Genomic DNA, 24,324 nt, shown 5'->3' with positions numbered 1-24,324 from the left:
ACAAGGTTTCACCGTGTTAGCCAGGATGGTCTCCATCTCCTGACCTCATGATCCACCCGTCTCAGCCTCCCAAAGTGCTGGGATTACAGGCGGGAGCCACCGCGCCCGGCCTAAAGTTTCTCCTGGAGTATGTCCTCTCAAGGTCATGTTCCTTGGCAATTAAGTGATTTTGCCCCAAGGAGACAATCAAGCTGCTGAGGAGAAAGCCCACTGCCACTCAGGGCGTGGCTGATGCTGTCATTTTCTCCTGCTGCCTTAAATCAAGCTTCAGTGGGGAACAGACTCACTCAGAATTCCCCCCACCAAGGACCCTGTGTAAGTCACCTATGATGTATACGGCCAGATTCTCATATCCTATTTTAATTCAAGAAGATAAAGCTAAGAAACTAACTTTTACTGTGACAACAGCAGGTGGCCTGGCCTGCCACTGTTGTGGGGCCTCCTCATCTGATTCATAGATGAATTTTTCCACGGAAGTCTCCACGGAACCTAGGAGGACACAGAATGACCGTCGGGAGGTGCAGGGGAGGAGCAGGGAAGGTTTTGATCCCCAGGCCACCTCATCAACGTAAAATAGCCCACCTCGAACAGGGCACACCACCCAGGGCAGGCTGTGTGTCCCTGCAGCCTCTCAGGGCTCCTGCCTCCTCATCTGATCCGAGCTCACTTGCCCTCCCTTCCTGCGTCCTTCCAACGTCATTTCCTCCCTAGAATCCACCTGTGCTGCTGCTGTAAATATCATCCCACCTAGCAACCTTTCTTTAAAGAAAAGACTTAATTGTAACCAAAATATTCTCATTATTTCCTCACCATTTTTTAAAGGCAATGAAACAAAGCTTTGAAAACACTCAGTTTTCTTCCCATTTAAAGATAACTCCTACTTAGCACCTGCTATCTGTCCTTCCACTCTCTGTTTTCCATCCGTGTGTGTGTGTGTGTGTGTGTGTGTCCGTGGAGTCTGTTGCTGCTCACACTTACACTGGCTTTGACACTGGGACAGCCTGTCATGAGGGAAGAATGTGGGGGCGCTGACCCTCTCTAACCCAGCTGTTTGAGATTCCAGCAGGGAAGAGGGGGCACCAGGCTAACAGCCAAGTTGTTTTTGACATCATATTGGACACTGGATCTTGGGTATGTGTGTCACTAAGCTGGAGCATTTCTGAGCCTTGTGATAATCATGATTTTTGTTTTGGTTTGGTTTGTTTTTCTGTGGCGGGATCTCACTCTGTTTCCCCGATGGGAAGCAGTGGCACAATCAGGGCTCACTGAGGACTCCACCTGCCAGCCTAAAGCAATCCTCCTGCCTCAGCCTCCTGAAAAACTGGGACTATAGGAGCACGTCCCCACGTCCGGCTAATTTTTGTATTTTGTGTAGAGATGTGGTTTTACTATGTTGCCCAGGCTGATCTTAAACTCCTGGGCTCAAGTGATCCTCCTGCCTCAGCCTCTCAAAGTGCTGGGATTACAGGCATGAGCCTCCCCATTGGGTCCAATCATATCTGTAAATACAATGGGACATGTCCCTGATTATTCTGCTTTTGAACAGCAGCTGAGAACTGACACCACCACCGCAGCCAAAAGCCTGTGACTCCCCTACGTGTGTTTCACATGAAGGACCACCCCAAAGTCCACTGTGTTGCTACCCTGCCTCTCGCCATCACTGAGAACATCTTACAGTGCTGGGCAGTGTTGGGATCTCTCTAGGCTGTGGTGCCTCCACATGCACACACACATGCTGGAACTCCCTGCTGTGGTGACGAGTTATACCAGGGCCACGTGACGACTGCGGAGCAGCAGCCCATCAGGTCAACCTTTCACCCCTTCCTGAGTCCACATTTGCCTTTTCCATTCAGGAAATTGAGAGCTTGGGAAATTCATCTCTCCACCGTCTCCAATCTGAGGACGGGGGGTGTTCAACTAACCTTGCGGTACAACTGTGGTGAAGGATGAAGTGTTGACTGATGTGGGGATGGAATGTTGTTTCTAGAACACTGATCCTTGGGTCGTGCTTTGCACAGGGGAACATGCTTTCTAGAGAAATGCACACACACTCCCAAAGGCGTTCACCATCACTCCACACAGACTCTCTCCTCCATACCTCTCCACCCCGATGCACCCTATTCCTATTTCAATGACATCACTGCTTCTGGGAACTACAGTGGATGGCCACAGTTGCTGACCTTCATTTTTTCACACCAAACTGCCCAAACCTCATTTCCAGCAGGAAGTTCAAAGCAGGGAGGAAAGCATCACCTTTCTCAACACTAAGATATTTTCTTAGCAAATGGGTGACCTGCAGAGTACATACCGCTTGACTGAAACGCTGAGTCCCTCTGCAGAGAGAAAGGAAAACCCTGTGAGCGTCAGACCAGGCTGTGTCCTGTGTGCACAGGTCTTTGCTTCAGTTGCTGACATTAGAAAACCAGATGAGAAATACTGTTCGATGCAATGGCCCCAAAATAAAGCCTAGAAGACACTTGTGGAAAGGCAGGCACAAGAGTTTTGTCTAAGACTTTCGATAGGATTTTTGTTGCAAAGTCACCATTATTTTCAAACAGTAAGCACTTCTCCTGAGGAAAATGTTACCTGCACACAGTTTGTAACTGAAGGTGTCATCTATGCGTGCCATCATGACCTAGTTGGTCATGAACTCTCACATTTTCCCACCAAGAAATTCTGTAACTTATCTATAATGTGCATGATAAGGTTTGCATATCTTAATTCAAATGAAATAGGAAGAAGCCAAGAGAAATACAATTCCCATCTTAGTCAAAGCAAGATCTTACTGTGTAAACGGCCACGACTTCCTCTGTGGAGTTCTCTCCAGGAAGCTCTGCTGCAAGAAACTTGAAACCTAGGAAACATGAGAGTCACTGTCAGCGCATGGGAGCTGCTGAAGGATCCCTCAGGCAGCCTTGGGTGCTGTGGACAGGGGGCTGGCATGTGTGGAAAAGGTGGGTAAACAGCACAGGCTGAGCTGCTGCTGGCCGTCCTCCTTAGTGGAGAAGGAAGGCAAAGGAGACCATCAGGAAAGCCCTGGGAGACAGAGCCTTGGTTCTCTAGCTAAGCCACCCTCATCAGTGTGAAAGCTGATCTCAAGCAGGGTACGCCACACAATGTGGCTGTGTTTCAACAAAAGCATCTCAGGGGGCCTTCTATTCAAACCTGAGCTAAGTTGTACTTTTTTCTTTTTTTTTTTCTTTCTTTTTTTTTTTTTGAGATGGTCTCGCACTGTCACCCAGGCTGGAGTGCAGTGGTTCAATCACAACTCACTGCAGCCTCGACCTTCCAAGCCCAGGTGGATCCTTTGCCTCAGCCTCCAAGTCGCTAAAACTATAGATGCCCCCATCATACCCAGCTGATTTCTTGTATTTTTTGTAGAAATGGGATTTTGCCAGGTTGCCCAGGCTGGTCTCAAACTCCTGGGCTCAAGCAATACACCCACCATGGCCTCCAAAAGTACTGGGATTACAGGCGTGAGCCACAGCTCCCGGCCTGTGCTGCCTTCCTGATCCCTTCTGAAGGCACTTACTCCCAGGACCCATCCGCACTGCTGTGTGGATCACCCCTCCTATAAGATTTCTTACATCGGCCGGGCGCGGTGGCTCAAGCCTGTAATCCCAGCACTTTGGGAGGCCGAGACGGGCGAATCACGAGGTCAGGAGATCGAGACCATCCTGGCTAATACGGTGAAACCCCGTCTCTACTTAAAAATACAAAAAACTAGCCGGGCGACGAGGCGGGCGCCTGTAGTCCCAGCTACTCGGGAGGCTGAGGCAGGAGAATGGCGTAAACCCGGGAGGCGGAGCTTGCAGTGAGCTGAGATCCGGCCACTGCACTCCAGTCTGGGTGGCAGAGCAAGACTCCGTCTCAAAAAAAAAAAAAAGATTTCTTACATCATAAAATCAGCCCTTCTTTCAAAATATGTAGTTCAGCCAAAATATTCTATAAGATTTATCTGCCAAACATCTGTTTTAAGGAAAATTAAAGATTTGAAAATACAATTATCCTACCATTTAAACATGACATGTCACATGTGTTCTCTCTCCTTCCAGTCTCTCTTTTCAACACAACATGTGTCCAGGGAGTCTGCTACTGCTCAGGCTCCCTCTGGCTCTGACACTGGGAGAGGCCGTCCTGGAAGCAGCAGGTGGGGGCGCTGACCCTCTCCATCCCAGCTGTGCAGGAATTCCAGCAGGGGAGACGGGCACCAGGCTAACGCCCAAGTTGTTCCTTGAGCTCCTGTTTGGTGCTGTGCCTTAGGCGTGTGTGCTAGTGAACTGGAGCCTTTCTAAGGCTTGTGATTACTATGTTCTTAAATACGACAGAATGTGTCCCTGATTATTCTCTGCTCTTGACGGGGGGCTGAGGAATGAACCCATCATGCCGCCAAAACCCTCTGAGCTCTGCAAGTGTGCCTCACATTAGTGACCACACCAGATTCCACTGTAAAATGTAGCTATTCCTACCCGGTGTTAGGTGACCACTAAGACCGTCCTGTAATGATAGTGCTTAAAATCTCTGCAGGCTAACACACCACCTCCACATGCGCACATAGGTGCTGGAACTCCCTGGCATGGTGATGAGTTATGCCAGGGCTGTCATAAATACACAATAGTAGCCCGTCGCATCCATGTTTCACCCATTCTTGAGTTCACATTTGTCTCTTCCATTTTGGAGACCAAGAGCTTGAGAAACTCATCTCTACACCGTCTCTATCTGAGGAGTGAGGACAGGAAACTTACCTTCAGGTACAGCCGCCACGGAGGATGAAAGGGTTGATTGATGTGACGTGTTCAATGGTGATAAATGTTGTGTTTAGAACAGTAATCCTTGTGTTGTGCTTTGCACATAGGAACATGCTTTCTGGGGAAATGCACACACACTCCCAAAGACATTTGTGATCCCTTTACACAGACTCTGTCCTCCACACCTCCCAACCCTGATGCACACCACCCTCTTCCATCTAAATGACACCACTGCTTCAGGGACTAGACTGGGATGGTCACAGTTCTTTAGTAGACTCTTAATGTTCTCTAACCAAACTGTCCAAACCTCATTTCTGGCAGGCAGCTCAATCCAAAGTGGCTCTCCAGCAAAAACAGGCTAGTAAGTTCCACCTTTCTCAACAATGAAGATTTTTTCTTAGGAAAGGGGTGCGTCCAGAATACTTACGTCCTTTCCTGGGAGGTCCTAGTCCTCCTGTTCGCTGCATATAGAGAAAGGAAACACTGTGAGCATCGGCCACGCTGTGTCCTGTGTGCACAGGTCTTTGCTTACATGATGACATTAGAAACCCAGACAGGAAATAGTGCCTGAGGCTATGACCCCAAAATAAAGCCTAGAAGACATTGTGGAAAGGCACAAGAGTTTTGTGTAAGATTTTCAAAATGATTTTGGTTGCAAAGTCACCGTCATTTTCAAGAACGAGTTTCTCAGGAGGAAAATGCTCTCTGCCATGCAGTTTGTCACTAAAGCTGTCACCTATGGGCACCACCTTGAATCAGCTCTTAGTTGGTAATAGACTCTTACTTACATTTGCCCACCAAGAAATTCTGCAATTCATCTATAATTTCCATGGTGAGATTTGCATATCATAATTCAAATGAAATGGAAAGAAACCAAGAGAAATAAAATTCCCGTCTCAGACAAAGAAAGAAGACTTTACCTTGTGATGAGCTACAGCTACTTCTGGGATGATTTGATTGGTCACCATCGCTAGGAAATACAGAGTCACTGTCAGCCGTGGGAGCCGCTGAAGGATCTCTGGCAGCCTTGGGTGCTGGGCACACAGGGCTGGCGTGTGTGGAGGAGGTGGGTGAGAGCACGGGCTGAGCTGCTGCTGGGCCACCCTCCTTGGTGGTGAAGGAGGCAGAGGAGACCATCAGGAGAGCCCTGGGAGACAGAGCCTCGGGTCTCTGGCTAAGCCACCCTCATCACTGTGAAGTAGGCAGTGTTCACACAGGCAGCACACAAATGCAGGACATCACTCCAGGACAGGGTCTCCTCACAGAGAGAGGCCTGGTAAATATCCTCTTTTTTGTAAAAATGTTACTATGTCACTTAACTTTCCTAAATAAACCTATGCTCCTACTGCAATTAATATCCATTTCATTGGACTTTAAAACATTATGGTGAGCTATACGTAGTATTTATTATTTTAATCCTTAATAGCACACTTCAGGAGCAGACAGGACCGCAACAGCAAACACAGAGGGGAGCCCACGCACTTCTCCCGACCCTGAATCAGGATCCACACAGGAACCTGGATTTGTGTGGGACTCAGCAGACTGCAGAGGGTGAGCAGGAAGCCTTTTCACACTCGTGGTCTATCTCAGGACAGGGCTGTGTGCATCAGAACATCACTGGGGCCCCAAGATGGGCTGCCCAGGGCTGAGCTCTGGGATGAGAAGGAACAAAAAGGACACAGCCCCTGCCTTCACAGTGACCAGCCATGGCCAGGATCCTTCCACCCATGGGTGAAGAACACAGACTTTGGGACTGATGATTCCAAGCCTATCTCAGAAAAACAAGCAAAGTGATGTCTTATGGGTCACAAGGGAGATTTGCAAGGAACACCTGGCCTCTGGGGCAGCCCCTCCCTTTGCTTAGCTCATCCCGCACTGGAACTGGCTCCTCTCCCACTTCTGCCTCAACTAGTGTGAAGCAGCTGCCCTGGCCAGGAGCTGTGAGGCTCCCTCCAGTTAAATGCGATTCTGGGATAAATCAACCTTGACCAACAGCATCTACACAAGGACCAGCTGTCACGTGACTTCCAGAAGCTGGTGAAAAGTAAATGCGGTTCTCTGTCCCAGCCACAGGGAGAGCAGCCTGAGGATGGCTCTGTGTCTGGCCTGACTCCGACGTCCACCCCTGCTCATCATCTCCCCCGTGTCTAAGTCAGGTATTTTGGGAATTCGCTCCTCTTCTTTGCCTCTCACTAATTTCTGATTGTGTTATTGCCATCAACACAGAAAGATGGAGGAGAGAAATGAAAACGCAGCAGCCTCTCAGGGCTCCTGCCTCCTGACCTGACCTGAGCTCACTTGCCCTCCCTTCTTGAGTCCTTCCAACGTCATTTCCTCCCTAGAACCCACCTGTGGTGCTTCTGTGTGTATCAGTCATTCTAGAATATTTACACTTGGTAAAAAGCAGCCTTTGTTCTGAGAGATTTCATTCTAGCCCCAATATTCTATACATTCACCAATCTTCTGTATTAAAGACAATAAAACAGAGCTTTGAAAATACTCAATTATCCTCTATTTAAAGATAACCCCACTTAGCAAGTGCTGTCCGTCCTTGCACTGAACCTTCTCAATGCAATGTCTGTGTGTCGGGGTCCCCTGCTGCTCACACTCACACTGGCTCTGACATTGGGACAGCACATCATGGGGGCAGCAGGTGGCAGCACTGACCATCTCCAACCCAGCTGTGCCAGAGGTTCCAGCAGGGGAGACCGTGGGAGGCCAACACCCAAGTTGTTCCTTGGGATGATACTTGGCCCTGTGTACTGATTGTGTTTGCTACGTAACTAAAGCATTTCTTTCCTTCTTTCTTTCGATAGCAGGTCTCTGTTACCAAAGCTGGAGTGTAGCGGCACGATCTCTGCTCACTGGAACCTGTGTCTCCTGGGATCTAGTGATCCTCCCCAGTCAGCCTCTCGGGTAGCTGGGACCACGGGTGGGCCACCACACTGAGGTAGCTTTTTGTATTTTTAGTAGGTACGAGGTTCCACCACTCTGCCTAGCCTCATCTCCACTCCTGATCTCAAGTGATCCACTTGCCTCGACCTCTCAAACTACTAGGATTACAGGCGTGAACCACTGTTCCTGGCCAACTGGAGCATTTTTAAGGCTTGTGATAATCATGTTATTAAACACAATAGAGCATGTTAGTATTTCCTGCTTTTGACCATGAGCTGAGAAATGACCCCACCACTACTGCCAGAAGCCTCTGAGCTCGCTCTGTGTGTTTCACATTAATGACCACACCAAAGTCCAGTGTAAAATGTACCTACTGCTACCCTGGGTTAGGCAACCTTTGAGACCTGCCTACAATGACAGACAGTGTTGGGACCTCGCTAGGCTCTCATCCTTCCACATGCACACACAGATGCCGGAACTCCCTGGACTAATGGTGAGTTATGCCAGGGCTGGCTGGTGAATGCACAATAGTCACCCACTGCACCAGTCCTCCTCCCACTCCTGAGTTCACATTTGCCTCTTCCATTTAGGAGATTGAGAGCCTGGGAAATTCATCTCTGCACCATCTCTATCTGAGGATGAGGACATAAAATCTACCTTCAGGTACAGCTGTGGGGGAGGATGAATGCATTACTTTATGTGAAGTGTGCAGTGGTGATACAATTTTATTTTTAGGAAAATTGCTCCTTTGGTTGTGCTCTGCACAGGGAAACCAGATTTTTGAGTAAATGCCCACACACTCCCAAAGACATTCCCACTCACTCCACACGACTCTCTCCTCCGTACCTCCCCACCCTGATGCACACCACACTGTTCCATCTACATGACAATCCTGCCTCCCCGACTCGAGTGGATGGTCACAGTTCTTTACTGGACTCAGTGTTTTTTATGCCAAACTGTCCAAACCTCATTTCTGTCAGGAAGCTCACACCAAAGTGGCTCTCCAGCAAAAACAGACTAGGAAGTGCCACCTTTTGCAACACTGAAGATCTTTCCTTAGAACTAAGAGTGATTCCAGAACACATACCTTTCTCCTTGGCCTGTTCCTCTGCCTGCATTGAGAGAAAGAAAAACAGCATGAGCTTCAGACCATCCGAGTCCCAAGTGCGCAGGTCTTTTCTTCACTTGGTGACATTAGGAAACCAGGTGGAAAACAGTGTTCAAATCAAAGGAACACAGAAGAACAGAACAAACTGACTCATGCTAAAGTTTCTCCTGGAGGATGTGTCCTCTAACTCCGTGCTGCTGGGTGATTCAGTGATTTTCCCCAAGGAGAGAATCAAGCTGCTGAGAAGAAAGCTCACTGCCGCTCAGGGCGTGACTGACGCTGTCATTTTCTCCCGCCGTCTTAAATCCACCCTCAATGGGGAACAGACTCACTCAGAATTCCCCCCACCAAGGACACTGTGTAAGTCATCTACGAGATATAGGGTCAGATTCTCATATCTTATTTTAACTCAAGAAGATAAAGCTAAGAAAGTAACTTTTTCCCAGACAGAACCAGGCGGCCTGACCTGAACTTGTGCGGCATCTTCGTCTCTGCTTTTCCTGCGGAGTCTCTTCAAGAGAGGATCTCTTGCCACTAGGAGGACACAGTGACCGTCAGCAGGTGCAGGGAGGAGCAGGGAAGAGCAGCTTTCTAGCCCCGACCGCCTCATCAACGTGAAATAGCCCATCTTGAACAGGACACAGCACCCAGGGCAGGCTGGGTGTCCCCGCCGCCTCTCAGGGCTCCTGCCTCCTCATCTGACCCCAGCTCACTTGCCCTCCCTTCCTGCATCCTTCCAAGGTCATTTCCTCCCCAGAATCCACCTGTGCTGCTGCTATGGCTATCATCCCTCCTAGAGGTTTCCTTTTTTTTTTGAGACAGAGTCTCGCTCTGTCGCCCAGGCTGGAGTGCAGTGGTGCGATCTCCACTCACTGCAAGCTCCACCGCCTCCCGGGTTCACGCCATTCTCCTGCCTCAGCCTCCCAAGAAGCTGGGACTACAGGCGCCCGCCACCACACCCAGTTAATTTTTTTTATTTTTATTTTTAGTAGAGACGGAGTTTCACCATGTTTGCCAGGATGGTCTCCATCTCCTGACCTCATGATCGGCCCGCCTCGGCCTTCCAAACTGCTGGGATTACAGGTGTGAGCCACCATGCCCGGCCCCTCCTAGAGGTTTTCTACTTGATAAGAAGCAGCCTTTCTTTAGAGAGAATAATTAATTTGGACCAAAACCTTGTATTTTTTCACTATCCATTTGTTTTTAGGACAATGAAACAAAGCTTTGAAAATACTCAGTTTTCTTCCCATTTAAAGATAACTCCTATTTAGCACGTGCTATCTGTCCTTTTCCATACGTGTGTGTGTCCGTGGAGTCTGTTGCTGCTCACACTTACACTGGCTTTGACACTGGGACAGCCTGTCATGCGGGCAGCATGTGGGGGCGCTGACCCTCTCTAACCCAGCTGTTTGAGATTCCAGCAGGGAAGAGGGGGCACCAGGCTAACACTCAAGCTGTTTTTGACATCATATTGGACACTACTTCTTGGGTGTGTGTGTTACTAAGCTGGAGCATTTCTAAAGCTTGTGATCATCATGATTTTTGTTTGTTTGTTTTTGTGGCGGGATCTCACTCTGTTTCCCAGTTGGGAAGCAGTGGCACAATCATCGCTCACTAAAGACTCCACCTGTCCAGCCAAAGCAATCCTCCGGCCTCAGCCTCCTGAGAAACTGGGAGCACGTCCCCATGCCTGGCTAATTTTTGTATTTTGTGTAGAGATGTGGTTTTATTATGTTGCCCAGGCTGATCTTAAACTCCTGGGCTCAAGTGATCCTCCTGCCTCAACCTCTCAAAGTGCTGGGATTACAGGCATGAGCCTCCCCATTGGGTCCAATCATATCTGTAAATACAATGGGACATGTCCCTGATTATTCTCTGCTTTTGAACAGCAGCTGAGAACTGACACCACCACCGCAGCCAAAAGCCTGTGACTCCCCTACGCGTGTTTCACATGAAGGACCACCCCAAAGTCCACTGTGTTGCTACCCTGCCTCTCGCCATCACTGAGAACATCTTACAGTGCTGGGCAGTGTTGGGATCTCTCTAGGCTGTGGTGCCTCCACATGCACACACACATGCTGGAACTCCCTGCTGTGGTGACGAGTTATACCAGGGCCACGTGACGACTGCGGAGCAGCAGCCCATCAGGTCAACCTTTCACCCCTTCCTGAGTCCACATTTGCCTTTTCCATTCAGGAAATTGAGAGCTTGGGAAATTCATCTCTCCACCGTCTCCAATCTGAGGACGGGGGGTGTTCAACTAACCTTGCGGTACAACTGTGGTGAAGGATGAAGTGTTGACTGATGTGGGGATGGAATGTTGTTTCTAGAACATTGATCCTTGGGTCGTGCTTTGCACAGGGGAACATGTTTCTAGAGAAATGCACACACACTCCCAAAGGCGTTCACCATCACTCCACACGGACTCTCTCCTCCATACCTCTCCACCCCGATGCACCCTATTCCTATTTCAATGACATCACTGCTTCTGGAAACTACAGTGGATGGCCACAGTTGCTGACTCAACTCTTCATTTTTTTACACCAAACTGCCCAAACCTCATTTCCAGCAGGAAGCTCAAACCAAGGTGGCTCTCCAGCCAAAGTCGGGAGGAAAGTGTCACCTTTCTCAAAGCTAAGATTTTTCCTTATCAAAAGGGAGATCCCAGAGTACATACTGTATTCCTGAATCGCTGAGCACGTCTGCAGAGAGAAAGGAAAACACTGTGAGTGTCAGACCATGCTGTGTCCTGTGTTCTTGGGTCTTTTCTTCACTTGGTGACGTTAGAAAACGGGTTGGGAGATAGTGCTCGAGGCAATGGCCCCCAAATAAAGCCTAGAAGACACTTGTGGAAATGCACAAGAGTACTGCATGAGATTTCCAAAACGATTTTTGGTTGCAAAGTCACCGCTATATTCAAGAATGCATTTCTCCTGAGGAAAATGCTCTCTGCCATGCAGGGTATCACTAACGCTGTCATCTATGAGTGCCATCTGGAACGAGTTCCAAGTTGGCAATGAATGGGCTCTCACATACCTCTGCCCACCAAGGAATTCTGTGGCTCATCTATAAAGTACGTGGTAAAATTTACATATCTTAATTCAGAGAAAATAGAAAGAAACCAAAAGAAATAAAATTGCCGTCTCAGACAAAGAAAGAAGACTTTACCGAGTGTACTGCCCGGATCAGGTCCCAGGAAGTCACCGAGGGCCACTGCCAGTCCTGGTTGTAGAAGAAGCCTAGGAAACGTAGAGTCACTGTCAGCCGTGAGAGCTGCTGAAGGACCACTGGCAGCCTTGGGTGCTGGGCACACAGGGCTGGCGTGTGTGGAGGAGGTGGGTGAGAGCACAGGCTGAGCTGCTGCTGGGCCACCCTCCTTGGTGGTGAAGGAGGCAAAGGACACCATCAGGAGAGCCCTGGGAGACAGAGTCTTGGGTCTCTGGCTAAACCACCCTCATCACTGTGAAGTAGGCAGTGTTCACACAGGCAGCACACAAATGCAGGACATCACTCCAGGACAGGGTCTCCTCTCAGAGAGAGGCCTGGTAAATATCCTTTATTTTTTAAAAAGTTACTGTGTTTAACATTCCTGACTCTACATATGCTCCTTCTGCACTTATCACCTCTATTATTGAATTTTTTTTTTTTTTCTTGAGACTGAGTCTCACTCTGTTACCCAAGCTGGAGGGCAGTGGCATGATCTCGGCTCACTGCAACCTCTGCCTCCTGGGTTCAAGTGATTCTCCTGCCTCAGCCTCCTGATATTATTGGATTTTAAAGCATGATCGTGGCGAAAAATACACAACATGTATTATTTTAATTATTAAGTGCACACTTTGGAGCATTAGTTCTATTCACAATGCTGCACAGATAACTAAAAACAGGTCAGGCGCAGAGGCTTACACCTGTAATCCCAGCACTTTGGGAGGCCGAGGTGGGTGGATCACCTGAGGTCAGGAGTTTGAGACAAGAATGACCAAAATGGTGAAACCCCATCCCTACTAAAAATACAAAAATTAGCTGGGCGTGGTGGTGGGCGCCTGTAATCGCAGCTTCTAGGGAGGCTGAGACAGGAGAATCACTTGAACCGGGGAAGCGGAGGTTGCTGTGAGCCAAGATCGTGCCATTGCACTCCAGCCTGGGCAACAGAGCAAGACTTTGTCTTAAAAACAAACAAACAAATAAAACTAAAAACAATCTTAATTCAGTTTTCTTGCCTTCCACCTTAGGAAGCTAGAGAAAAAACTATAGTGTAATGTAAACCAGACATAAAAATAGAACAAAAAATTATGTGCAGAAATCACTGTAATAGATATGATAAAACAAACAAAACCAAGGGCTGCTTCATAGGAAAGATAAATAGAATTGATAAACCTCCACCCAGGCTAACCACCAAGAAAAGCTAGGAGACACAATTTACAAATAATATAAATAAAAGAAAGAATCATTCCTGCTGATCCCATTAATATCAAGCAGATAATAAAAGAATACTTAGCATAACTCTATGCTCACAGATTTGACAGCTTAGATAAAAATAACAAATTCCTTCAAAGGCAGAAACTGTATCATAAGTACCCAAAGGAGACTCAGATCATCTGAGTAGGTTTATATCTGTTATAGAAATTGAATCAATAAGAACTTTAAAAAAAAAATGACCAGGTGATTTTACTGAATTCTAACTAATTCTTACAAGGGAAAACAGAGTCTTGTTATACAAACAACTGATTAAAATTCTAAACATTTATCCAGTTACATTTTAAAATTATGCCCATTGCAAAATCTGCATGACAGTGAGGGCAGCTATATTCATAATCGCCTGAACTGGAAGCAGCTGAGATACTCTTCAGGCGGTGAGTGCACCAACCCACATTGTTACATGAACCCAGTGGAATATGATTCATTGGTAAAAATCAGTAAGCCGTTAAGCTACAAAAAGATATGAAAATTCTTGCATGTGTATTGCTAAGTGGTATCAGTTAGTCCTAAGTGGCTACATACTTTATGATTCCAATTGTACAGAATTTTGGGAAAGAAAATCTATAGAGGCAGTAAAATAAACGATCTATGGTAGTCAGGGGTGCTAAGAAAAGAAGAAAGGGACTAAGAGGTCCCTTTTGTTGTTGCTGAACAACACCTGGTGAGCCTTACTGCAAACTCTAGAGGTTCATTAAGAAGAAGGTATCACTATTGCTTCAGCCACTATAACAAATGCACCACATTCAAGTAAGATGTGATCACAAAAAAGATACTGAGGGGTGAGAGTATATGAACTTTCTGTAGTATTTCCATTTTCATGTTAATTTACAAGTTTCACATGATGTTCATTTTGTTTGAAAATGCAGCAACATTTTATCAGGAAGAGTTCCATTTTAGCTAATGTCTAACAATCAGCTAAATATCTAAACCTTGCACTGAGATGTTCTTTACTATTAAAAGTGAACCAAACTTGAAGTGGAAATACATCTTCCGCATTTGCAGGACTAGTGATTGACTAGTACTACACTAGTCAATTTGTACACATGAAATAAAGAAGATAGAGTGTAGCAATGTCAGAGTGGTCTGAAGTGTGGGACACTGAAGAATCTGGAATCCTTATGCCTGCAAAGGTAACTGAATTTCCATGGTACCTTTATTTAGCTGCCCTTCAGGAGGCAAATCAGGATCACGGCACATATGCGCTCTAAATCTATGTGTAGATTGCGGTTCACTGGGGCAACAACCTGGGAAATGTATGAAAATAAAGACAGCTGTTGACATCTTGCTACAGAAGACCATAGAGAAATGAGGAATCGTTTATTCACAGTTCAACCCATTACGTGTGTTCCCCGAGAACACTGTGGAGCCAGTGAGCGGCACTTTTTTCTAAATGGGAAATGGGTTAAATCAGGGGTCCCCAACCCCTGGGCCATCGATAGTGTGTGGCCTGTTAGGTACCGGGCTGCACAGCAGGGGGTGAGCAGCCAGCTGGGAGCAAAGCTGCATCTGTATTTACAGCCGCTCCCCATCACTGGCATCAGCGCCTGAGCGCCACCTCCTGTCAGATTGGCCACGGCGTTCGAGTCTCATAGAAGCGCAAACCCTACTGTGAGCTGCACAGGCCACGGATCCAGGCTGCACGCGCTTTATGAGAATCTAATGCCTGATGATGGGTCACTGTCTTCCATCACCCCGAGATGGGACTATCTAGTTGCAGGAGAACAAGCCCAGGGCTCCCATTGATTCTACATTATGGTGAGTTGCAGAATTACTTCATTAATTATTACAGTGTAATAATAATAAAGTGCACAATAAACGTGCAAGAATCATCCTGAAAGCATCCTTCCACCCCACTCTCATCCTCTGAAAAATCATCTTCCGTGAAACTGGTTCTTGGTGTCAAAAAGGCTGGGGACCACTGGGTTCAACGTTTGATCCATTGTCCACTGTCGCCATCTGCAGAGATAAGCCTCCTGAATCTGAGTTGGGCATTAGGAAGAACTTGCACTGTTGATTGCACTTAAAATGGTGCAGACCGATTGCGTAGGCAAATCCCTGTACTGAGATAAGGCAAGGTAGAAAGGCGGCAGATGGGAGTGACCAAGAGCACGGGGAACTGGTGCACGAAGGTCTGGGCTCAAGTCCTTATTTGGAAGCTACATGAACTGAGAAGATCTATAGACCCTTCTATGCCTCAGGTCCCTCTTCTGAGTGGAAATGTTCATAATGGCCTATGTTATGTCCTAAGGCTAAAAGTAATTAAACAGAGGTAAAGTCTGAAGAAACTAGGTGCTTCTTGAGTGCGATAAAGTGTTCAATCATTACATGTCTGAAGGAATAAGTCAGGCCTGTGACAGTCGTTAATATAGAGAAGGCACTTGAGGGGCTCCAGGGTAGTCGAGGATGAAATTTCCTTTCTCCTTCACGTGGGCCCGACGCTTTAGAGCTCATGAGAGTTTCTGTTATTTCCTGTGTTGCCCACATCAGCCTGGAGGGATGGGCAGGGCAGGGGCTGCCACCCAGAGTTGACAGCTCAGGGAAGTGAAATGAGGGATTTGAAGCGAGTTGCCCAGAGTCACAGCACTCAGGAGTGATGGATCTGGGATAAGAATGTAGATGGTTTTCTGGGGACAGAGGTCCCTGAACCCCTGAGGCCTCTAAAGCATGGCCTGGACCCTGACCAGGAGCTCTTTCCACTCCCTTTCTCAACCCTCCTGCCCCAGGTCTCTTCAGGAAGGTGGATGCCTGGAGGTGACTAAGTCCAGAGAAGAGCTCAAATCATTCAAACAAAGCAAAACTTCTGTCTCTAGATTTTCATTCTTTACCTAAAATATGGCACTTGCCTGCCAAGTCTCTCTGATGAGCAAACTCAAATGTCTGGCCAGCGTTCCCCAGCAGCTTCACACTGCCAGCTGCCTGGTGGTGAGCACCCCCATGACCATGACCACCCCAAGGGACCAATGGTCTGCTTGGTCCCCAAGATGGCTCAGAACTCAGAACATTCTAAGCCAACCGCCACCTGATGGCTGTGCCAAGAATCAACTTCCCTTCCACTGACCAACCCTGCGTGAGCAGTTCACTGAAAATGTGGCCCTCGGGGCTGGTGTTTAAGTGATTTAATGAATTAAATCTGTGACCCCCACTGTCTCACTGACCACTCATCTGAGCAACTATCTGAGCGGGCCGAACTAAGGCCTGCCTGAGAATGGGCAGTGTTTGAATGAAGCCTGTTGAATAACTTGGAAGTCACACCTGATGAGAAGGGTACTCGAATTTAATGAGACACAGCGTGTGTTCAGTCACGAGTGAATATCGCATTATAGAGAAATATAAACAGAAGTGCTAGTAACTTGAGCAGGGGGATACCTGGCTCTAACTAACAGCGTGGGGAGGTTTCCCGATCACCTAAAACAAGACATAGCAAAAGGCCAAGAGTACAAAATCACGTTACATCTGAGACAAACATTAGTATTTCAGACCTTTAAAATAAGCATTTTAGAATTACAGCAGCAGAATTAGAACCTGGGGGTGGGGGGACCAGGGGTTAAAGAAGCTGATGAAAATGTAAAGGAGAGAGTTATCACCCAAGCCAAGTATAAAGAAGCGCCTTTTCCAGGGGAAAAGAAACAGAAGGCGATGATGTGGGACCTGTAAATTAGGTGTAAAGAGACAGTAAAACTCGAACCTCTGAGGCATAAATCTGAGAAGTTTCACAAAAAGAAAAAAAATTTCAGAATAAAAAATATTACCTCTTATAATTTCATTGAGAACAGGTTATCTATCTTAACAAAAACTTATTTTTAAACCAAAATTTTAGTTTGGTATTACTGTATTTTTAATACTGTAGCTAATTTTAATAAGACCTTATCAATAAACCTATCTACCCCAGTCAGTTTTGACTCAAAAGTAAGATTTTCATAAACCTTTTATAACCTCTAATAATTTTTTCTATTTTGTAACTTCGTATATCCACTTGATTGTGTTTTATGTTTTTAAAATGTCTTTAATTTAAAACAATCCCTCAAAACCTCTTAACTAGGCTACTGTGTTTCCCGTCAGAAAATGTTTGTTTTCTAAAAATCTGTGGATTCCAGGCCGGGGGCGGTGGCTCACGCCTGTAATCCCAGCACTTTGGGAGGCTGAGGCGGGCGGATCACGAGGTCAGGAGATCGAGACCATCCTGGCTAACACGGTGAAACCCCATCTCTACTAAAAATACAAAAAATTAACCGGGCGTGGTGGCGGCACCTGTAGTCCCAGCTACTCGGGAGGCTGAGGCAGGAGGATGATGTGAACCCAGGAGGCGGAGCTTGCACTGAGCCTAGATCGCGCCACTGCACTCCAGTCTGGGCAACAGAGTAAGCGTACATCTCAGAAAAAACAAAAACAAAACAAAACAAAACAAAAAAACTCTGGATTCCAGCTGCTTCAACATTTGATTAAGATTTTCACGCCTCAATGTAGAAGACTTCGGCCTGTCATCTGCCTTTCACAGAACGTCCCACACTGTAACTGGTACCGAGACCTCCTGACATGACGAAGGAAATGCTGCTGCATTTCTTCTAGGTCTATTCTATGGAAGTGTGTATAAAATTGGCCTTGGAAACAGAACATTTTTCTAAACAGAGGAAAATATTTAAGGCCAAAAGCTTGATAGAATCAAAAATGCAAACTGAGTCATAAAACTCTAAAACCAGTTTGTAAAACTGTAGACAAACTGGAGTTGGGGAAAAAATAAATAAATCAGGAAGACATTTTAAGTACGAGTGGCCCATGTGAAGAAGCTGCAGTGAGAAGATGGAAGTGAGCCTACCTTCACCACAGCAGGAAAGGCTGCCTCCCATTCTGGTGAGTTGTCTAACTGGCAGTTCAGTTCAGAACCAGCGGCAGTTGGGGTGGAGACAGGATACGCATCATCACATGACCTCAGCGACAGGTCATAAGAGAATGTTCAAATGAACACAGGAACACGTGCCACACTCTGGGGTCCAACTGCCGCTCTCCAGACCAGTGCACTTTCACAGGACAAGGGGCCACTCAGAGTCTATGCTTCATTTCAAAATCTGAATCCCACACCCACTGTACTAGTCCCTGTGTATGAGACAAACGTTAAATGAGGAAAGAAGACCCGCCTTCCAAATATATTCGATAGTGAAAATTTCAGGGTGAAGAGGGTCAAAACACATTCAGAATAAAATGAGGTTCCTTCCTTGATTTGAAAGACTATCCTCACCCATTTTACTATTCCTGAGTCATCAGCAATTTCTATGTTCAGCAATTTTAAATTTGTTCCAGATGAAAGTTTAAAATGTCTTAGTATAAATTTTTTTTTTTTTTTGAGACAAGAGTCTCATTCTGTCGCCCAGTGGTGCTGGAGTCCAGTGGTGGGATCTTGGCTCACTGCAACCTCCGCCTCCCGAATTCAAGTGATTCTCCTGCCTCAGCCTCCCTAGTAGCTGGAACTACAGGCATGCACCACCACGCCTTGCTAATGTTTATATGTTTAGTAGAGATGGGGTTTCACCGTGTTGGGCAGGCTGGTCTTGAACTCCTGACCTCAGGTGATCCACCCACCTTGGCCTCCCAAAGTGCTGGGATTACAGGAGTGAGCCACTGTGTCCGGCCTAAATTCAATTTTTAAAAGTCCATCTCTAAGAATACAACTGATAGGAATTGTATAAACTCTCTTATCAGCTATCTATATTATCTACTGTTTTTCTCTGTATGCAACTAAGTTGCATACTTACTGATTTCTGAATCTCTCTGAGTTCTTGAGAGATTTCTCTGCCAATGTAAACATGAAAGACTAGCTATTCACTCGGAGATGAAGAAAAGAGAAGCATTATATGTTCAACAATGTGTTCATCTGGAAATACATAAAGGATGATTTTCTAAACGGGGAATTCTGATAAACTCAAACTCCAGGATTAAATGTGTTCGGCTCATCAATCAACACCCAGTCACACCCATTCTTATTATCTCGTCATGAGAATTAGCACTTGGAAGGCAGCTGACAGGTCCTGAAAAAGACAGAACAACTGAAAATTAGAGAATAAAAACGAGAGCATTATCACATTTAAAACAAAGTAGATACCCATTACGAAGTGAAATGGTTCAGTGCAAATTTCCATCACTGCGGATTCATCACAAGCTTTTAGAACTATTTAAGGGCCGGGCGTGGTGGCTCAAGCCTGTAATCCCGGCACTTTGGGAGGCCGAGGCGGGCGGATCACAAGGTCAGGAGATCGAGACCATCTGGCTAACACGGTGAAACCCTGTCTCTACTAAAAAAAAAATACAAAAAACTAGCCGGGCGAGGTGGCGGGCGCCTGTAGTCCCAGCTACTCGAGAGGCTGAGGCAGGAGAATGGCGTGAACCCGGGAGGCGGAGCTTGCAGTGAGCTGAGATCTGGCCACTGCACTCCAGCTTGGGGGACAGAATAAGACTCCTTCTCAAAAAAAAAAAAAAAAAAAGAACTATTTAATCAAATGGGCATTGATGAGGTATAAAAACTGCATTAATACAGACATTGCAATTTTTTCAGGGACTACCTAATTAAGAAGGTGACTGACAGGATTTGGGAAGGAACAGGTAATATTACCTGTCTAAATGGGGAATTATAATTGTTAACAACTGAACAGAAAAAATGTGTGTTTGTTTGCACATAATATACATATACGTGGATATATACACATACATATATATACATAAATGTGTATGCATGAGACAGAGAAAGAGAGACAGTGGAGAGACTTTAAAAACATTGGAAAACAGATTCACATCTCCAGTGCAAACTGAGGAGTAATTTTTTTAAAAAAATAGAGAATACATTAAATGAAAAAACAAAATCATCTCATTAGAGGAACAGCATTTAAAAGCAACTTTTAAAAGAGCAGCTTAGACTTTCATTTATAGGGAACAGTTGAAACGAGCAAAAGGCTTTCCTTCCCGCTGCCACCTGAGTGTTTACAGGGAATGAAAACTAAATGGGTCTTTCACACTGGCAGGCAAAGCCCTTAAAAAGCTTTGTCACGGCGTCAGTGCTATGTGATTGCTCAATTAATAAATCTGGAAAAATGTACACAAACTAAACAGCCGTTACTTCCAGAGGCGGGAACTGGCAGGCTGCAGAAGAGGGAAAGGCGGAAACCCAGATTTCAGTGTGTCTTCTTCTGTACCTTGTGAATGTGCTACAAGTATGTTATTCCTGGTGCGTTTACTGGGAATTTATTCATTTTCTTAATGAATACCCCAAAATGCTGGTAGAAAACAACCATTTTGTTTTGTCGATGCTTCACGGGGATAGGAATTCACGCAAGACACAGGAAAGATAGCTTCTTGCTATGTGTTGATGTCTGCGGACTGCAGAGAAGGCTCACTGGCTGGGGCTGAATCAGCAGCAAGGGGCTGGGATCATCCAGAGGGGACATTACTCCCCGGGTCTGCCGGGGTCACTGGGCTTGGCTGGAGAACCTACAGGAGACTCTCTGGTGTTCTGGGCTTCCAAGCAGCCGGGCAATCGCAGGTCATTTCAGAGCCTTGACTTGGTGGCCAAGGGCGCCACAGGTGAGTGACTGGAGTAAAGCAGGCAGAGGCTCGTGGCCTTTTGAAACATAGCTTGGGAAGTTTCTCAGCATCCCCTCCACGTCACCTGTCAGGGACAAGTGAGCACGAGTGCCCGGCCCCATGAGAAGAGGCATAGACGCCCACCTCTCAAGAGGAGAATAGCAGAGAAATTGCAGATATGTTTAAAAAGCCACATGCAAATTCCTGTTTGAAAATCTCCAGCACAGAGATACCTGTCAAACATGGGATAAAAGACCTGCCGCTCTATGACCCAGACCAAGGGTAAGACAAGTGTGCGTTTTCCTGCTGCTTCAGCCACTGTGAGTTGACTGACAAGTACACACACACATTCAGGGAACCGGAGGGTCATGGAGTAACAGGGTAATGAAAGCTAACGTAGACCTGAAGTGCTGCTCTACAAAGGAAGCATTTCATTCACTCTGTTAACTTAAAAAAAATCACAACATTCATACATTTGGAAAACAAGAGGAGACTTTTTTTCTTCGCTTCATTTTAGGTTCAGGGGCTTCATGTGCAGGTTTGTTACATGGTTACATCGTGTCGCTAAGGCCTGGTATAAGACTTCATTAAACTAAAGAGCTTCTGGCACAACCAGAGACTTGATTTCTTATGAAAGTTTATAGCGCGCAAGGTGGCCATCCTGCAGGCTGGGACGCGTGCTTCCTGCCAGGGCCAGAGCCTGGCACATGGAAGGAGGGGGAGTTGGGGCAGGAGCTTTACGCTGGACAGGCTGGCTGAATAGAAACCTTCCACAGGTTACAGGAGGAGCTGTGAACATTCGTGAGGATGGTCCTGATGCATGTATACCAAACAAACATACATGCAACATATGACCCATGTCACCATGGGGTGGAGACCTAATATTTAAATGTATTACAATTAGGCCCCATACCGCAAAAGGTCTTCAGGACACAAAGGCACACAAGTGCACGGCCTCTGTAAACTGGCCAGAGCCAGCCCGTGGCGGGTGGTCTCTTCCCAGGAGTGAGTTACTGAAACCGGTTTCCTGTCCAGTTGGAGCTGCAGTTACGGCTGCTGGAACAGGGCTTGGGGGCCAGTTACTCAGTGTCTGGTGGTGCGCTACAACTGTTACTAGTGCCGATTTAGCTGCTAGAGAAAAAGAAAGTCTGTGGCAGTCGGAACAGTTTATTCCTTGTTTAGGGGTGTGACTCAGCCCCTGCCTGGCATGGCTGTAGGTGCTGCTTGCACGTTGGTACTTTACTGCCACAGAATCTGTTCTGTCAGTCTGGTGACCTTGATTGGAACATGCTGCTGGACATTGGCTGTGTCTACACATGAAAGGAAGGGACAGAACGAGGCATCAGGTCGCCCATCCGCCATGGCCTGATGCCCGGCACTGAGCAGGTGTGGAGAGGCCTGGGGCAGGCTGGAGTGACGGGATGGTCCACAGGAGCCTCACTCTGGGAGCAGCTGCCTCAGCTCATGGCTCCACCGCCCAGCTGCACTCATCTACAAGCCAGTGCTTCCATCTGAAAAACCCGACAGCCTATCCTGTTCCCAGTGCCCTGAGTTTAAGAATCTCTCTGCCGGCCGGGCGCGGTGGCTCAAGCCTGTAATCCCAGCACGTTGGGAGGCCGAGACGGGCGGATCACGAGGTCAGGAGATCGAGACCGTCCTGGCTAACACGGTGAAACCCCGTCTCTACTAAAAATACAAAAAACTAGCCGGGCGAGGTGGCGGGCGCCTGTAGTCCCAGCTACTCTGGAGGCTGAGGCAGGAGAATGGCGTAAACCCGGGAGGCGGAGCTTGCAGTGAGCTGACATCCGGCCACTGCACTCCAGCCCGGGCGACACAGCAAGACTCCGTCTCAAAAAAAAAAAAAGAATCTCTCTGCCAAACCATCAAGAAAACCCTGGGCTCTGCAGATGCATGAACAGTCTAGTGCATACACTGGGCACTCAATAAATGCCAAGGACAGCTACCTCCCTGGTGCCCAATGAGAACAACAGTCACCATCATGGCAGTGCAGTCTCAGTTCCAGACTTAAATTCCTTCTTCCCAACACGTGGAGCAGGGGACGCAGTGTGGGGTGGAGGGCCTCTGCAGACACCTCTCCTCCTGGGCCCCCAGCCAGGAGTGACCTGGAGGAGCAGTGGGAGGAGGAGCAGAGATGGGAGCCAGTCCTGGCCTCGGAGGCGCCACCATCCCTGCACACACAGGCACAGCCCTCTTCTTCTAGAGGCTCTTCCTCCAACACCCGGCCTGAGCCCCACTGGAGAACACGGACATCCCTCCCCTACTCTGTGCGGGGAAACGGAGTCCCAGCACTCGCCTCTCACACACATGGTGGAACTGTGACCAGGACCCAAGTCTCCTGACACCCCTACAGCGACATGCAGCCCTCTGCCGTGGGTGGGGAAGGGGTCCAGGCACAGTTGAGGTTTGGGGGAAGGAGGTCTTCTGGAAATGTTCCCAGGGTTCCCGAGGATGGTGGTGACTCAGTGCCCACAGGAGAAATCAGATGATCCCACGCCCTCCTCAAAAGAGACCTGGGGCTCAGACACTGATGAAGACGCCTCTGGATGAAGCTGCTTGATGGTTTGGGCAGAGAAATGCTTAAACTCAGGACACTAAAAATGGGACAGGCTGTTGGGTTTTCCAGATGTAGACAATGGGCAGAGGGCTCAAGAGATGCCATTCCAATGAGATGCAACTGGTCAGCAAGCCCAGGAAAAGATGCCCGGCAGCACTGTCACCAGGGAAAGGCGAGTCAGAGGCACAGTGAGATGGCACTGTGCACCCACTAGATGGCCAGAGTTAGACACGCACCAGAGTAACATGGGGTGGTGGGGATGTGATAAACACTGACCCCCGTACACTGCTGCTGGGAATGGAACATGGTTCAATCACTGCAGAAAACAGCCTGGCAGCTCCCCCTCAGAAAACAAAACAATTACCCAGCAATTTCACGCCTGGGGCCTAGGTACCTACCCTGAAAGGACACAAACACATCACAGCCTTGAGCACATCACATCCCCCCATATGCCTCCACTTCCTGGGCCCGACACAAACACATTCCTCCATATATTTCAAAGAAAAACAACACCTGGAGAACCTCCGATAAGGTTACAACTGTTTGTAAAAGCGCAGGAACCAATAAGAAAGCTGCTAAAAGCATAATTTAAAATGTAAGCCAATTGTAATGCCTTGTTCCTCTGTAACCTGACAAGTCCTGTTTACCTCAAGCTATAAAAAGCAAGCGCACGCATTGTTCGGGGCCCTCTTGTATGTTGTAGAACGGAGGGACCAAGTTCGAACTTGTATTAAAGATCCTTGCCGCTTGGCTTTGACTCTGGACTCTGGTGGTCTTCTTCGGGGAATAAACGGTCTGGGCATAACACCCAAGAGAACCAAAAACACAGACTCAGCTATTTGGAATGGGAATGTCCCTGACAGCACTTTTCATAATCACCAAAGGGTGGAAGGCACCCATATGTCTGTCCCCAGATGAACGGGTGATGGAACACTTCACCCCTCACAGGAAGGGGG

At 47.3% G+C, this 24,324-nt stretch overlaps 1 protein-coding gene across 1 annotated transcript in view; it reads right to left on the bottom strand.

The window, feature by feature from the left end:
* Positions 1-18,225, bottom strand: part of LOC117066079 (titin-like) — a 28,647-nt gene extending 10,422 nt beyond the window's left edge. Inside the window, exons 1-11 of the mRNA XM_033181555.1 lie at positions 18,041-18,225; positions 14,379-14,471; positions 11,920-11,990; positions 11,429-11,453; positions 9,218-9,285; positions 8,731-8,755; positions 5,669-5,796; positions 5,176-5,209; positions 2,787-2,854; positions 2,309-2,333; positions 392-489 (exon numbers count right to left, since the gene is read on the bottom strand). Of these exons, the coding sequence (XP_033037446.1) occupies positions 392-489; positions 2,309-2,333; positions 2,787-2,854; positions 5,176-5,209; positions 5,669-5,796; positions 8,731-8,755; positions 9,218-9,285; positions 11,429-11,453; positions 11,920-11,990; positions 14,379-14,471; positions 18,041-18,071 (666 nt within the window). The 5' untranslated portion in view covers positions 18,072-18,225. The remainder of the gene's footprint in view (positions 1-391; positions 490-2,308; positions 2,334-2,786; positions 2,855-5,175; positions 5,210-5,668; positions 5,797-8,730; positions 8,756-9,217; positions 9,286-11,428; positions 11,454-11,919; positions 11,991-14,378; positions 14,472-18,040) is intronic.
* Positions 18,226-24,324: the final 6,099 nt, after the last annotated feature.

This window comes from Trachypithecus francoisi, unplaced genomic scaffold (genome assembly GCF_009764315.1).
Source record: "Trachypithecus francoisi isolate TF-2019V2 unplaced genomic scaffold, Tfra_2.0 Lachesis_group2, whole genome shotgun sequence".
Taxonomy (NCBI): Eukaryota; Metazoa; Chordata; class Mammalia; order Primates; family Cercopithecidae; genus Trachypithecus; species Trachypithecus francoisi.
The sequence above is the reverse complement of the archived record's forward strand: the minus strand, read 5'-3'. Positions and strand labels throughout refer to the sequence as shown.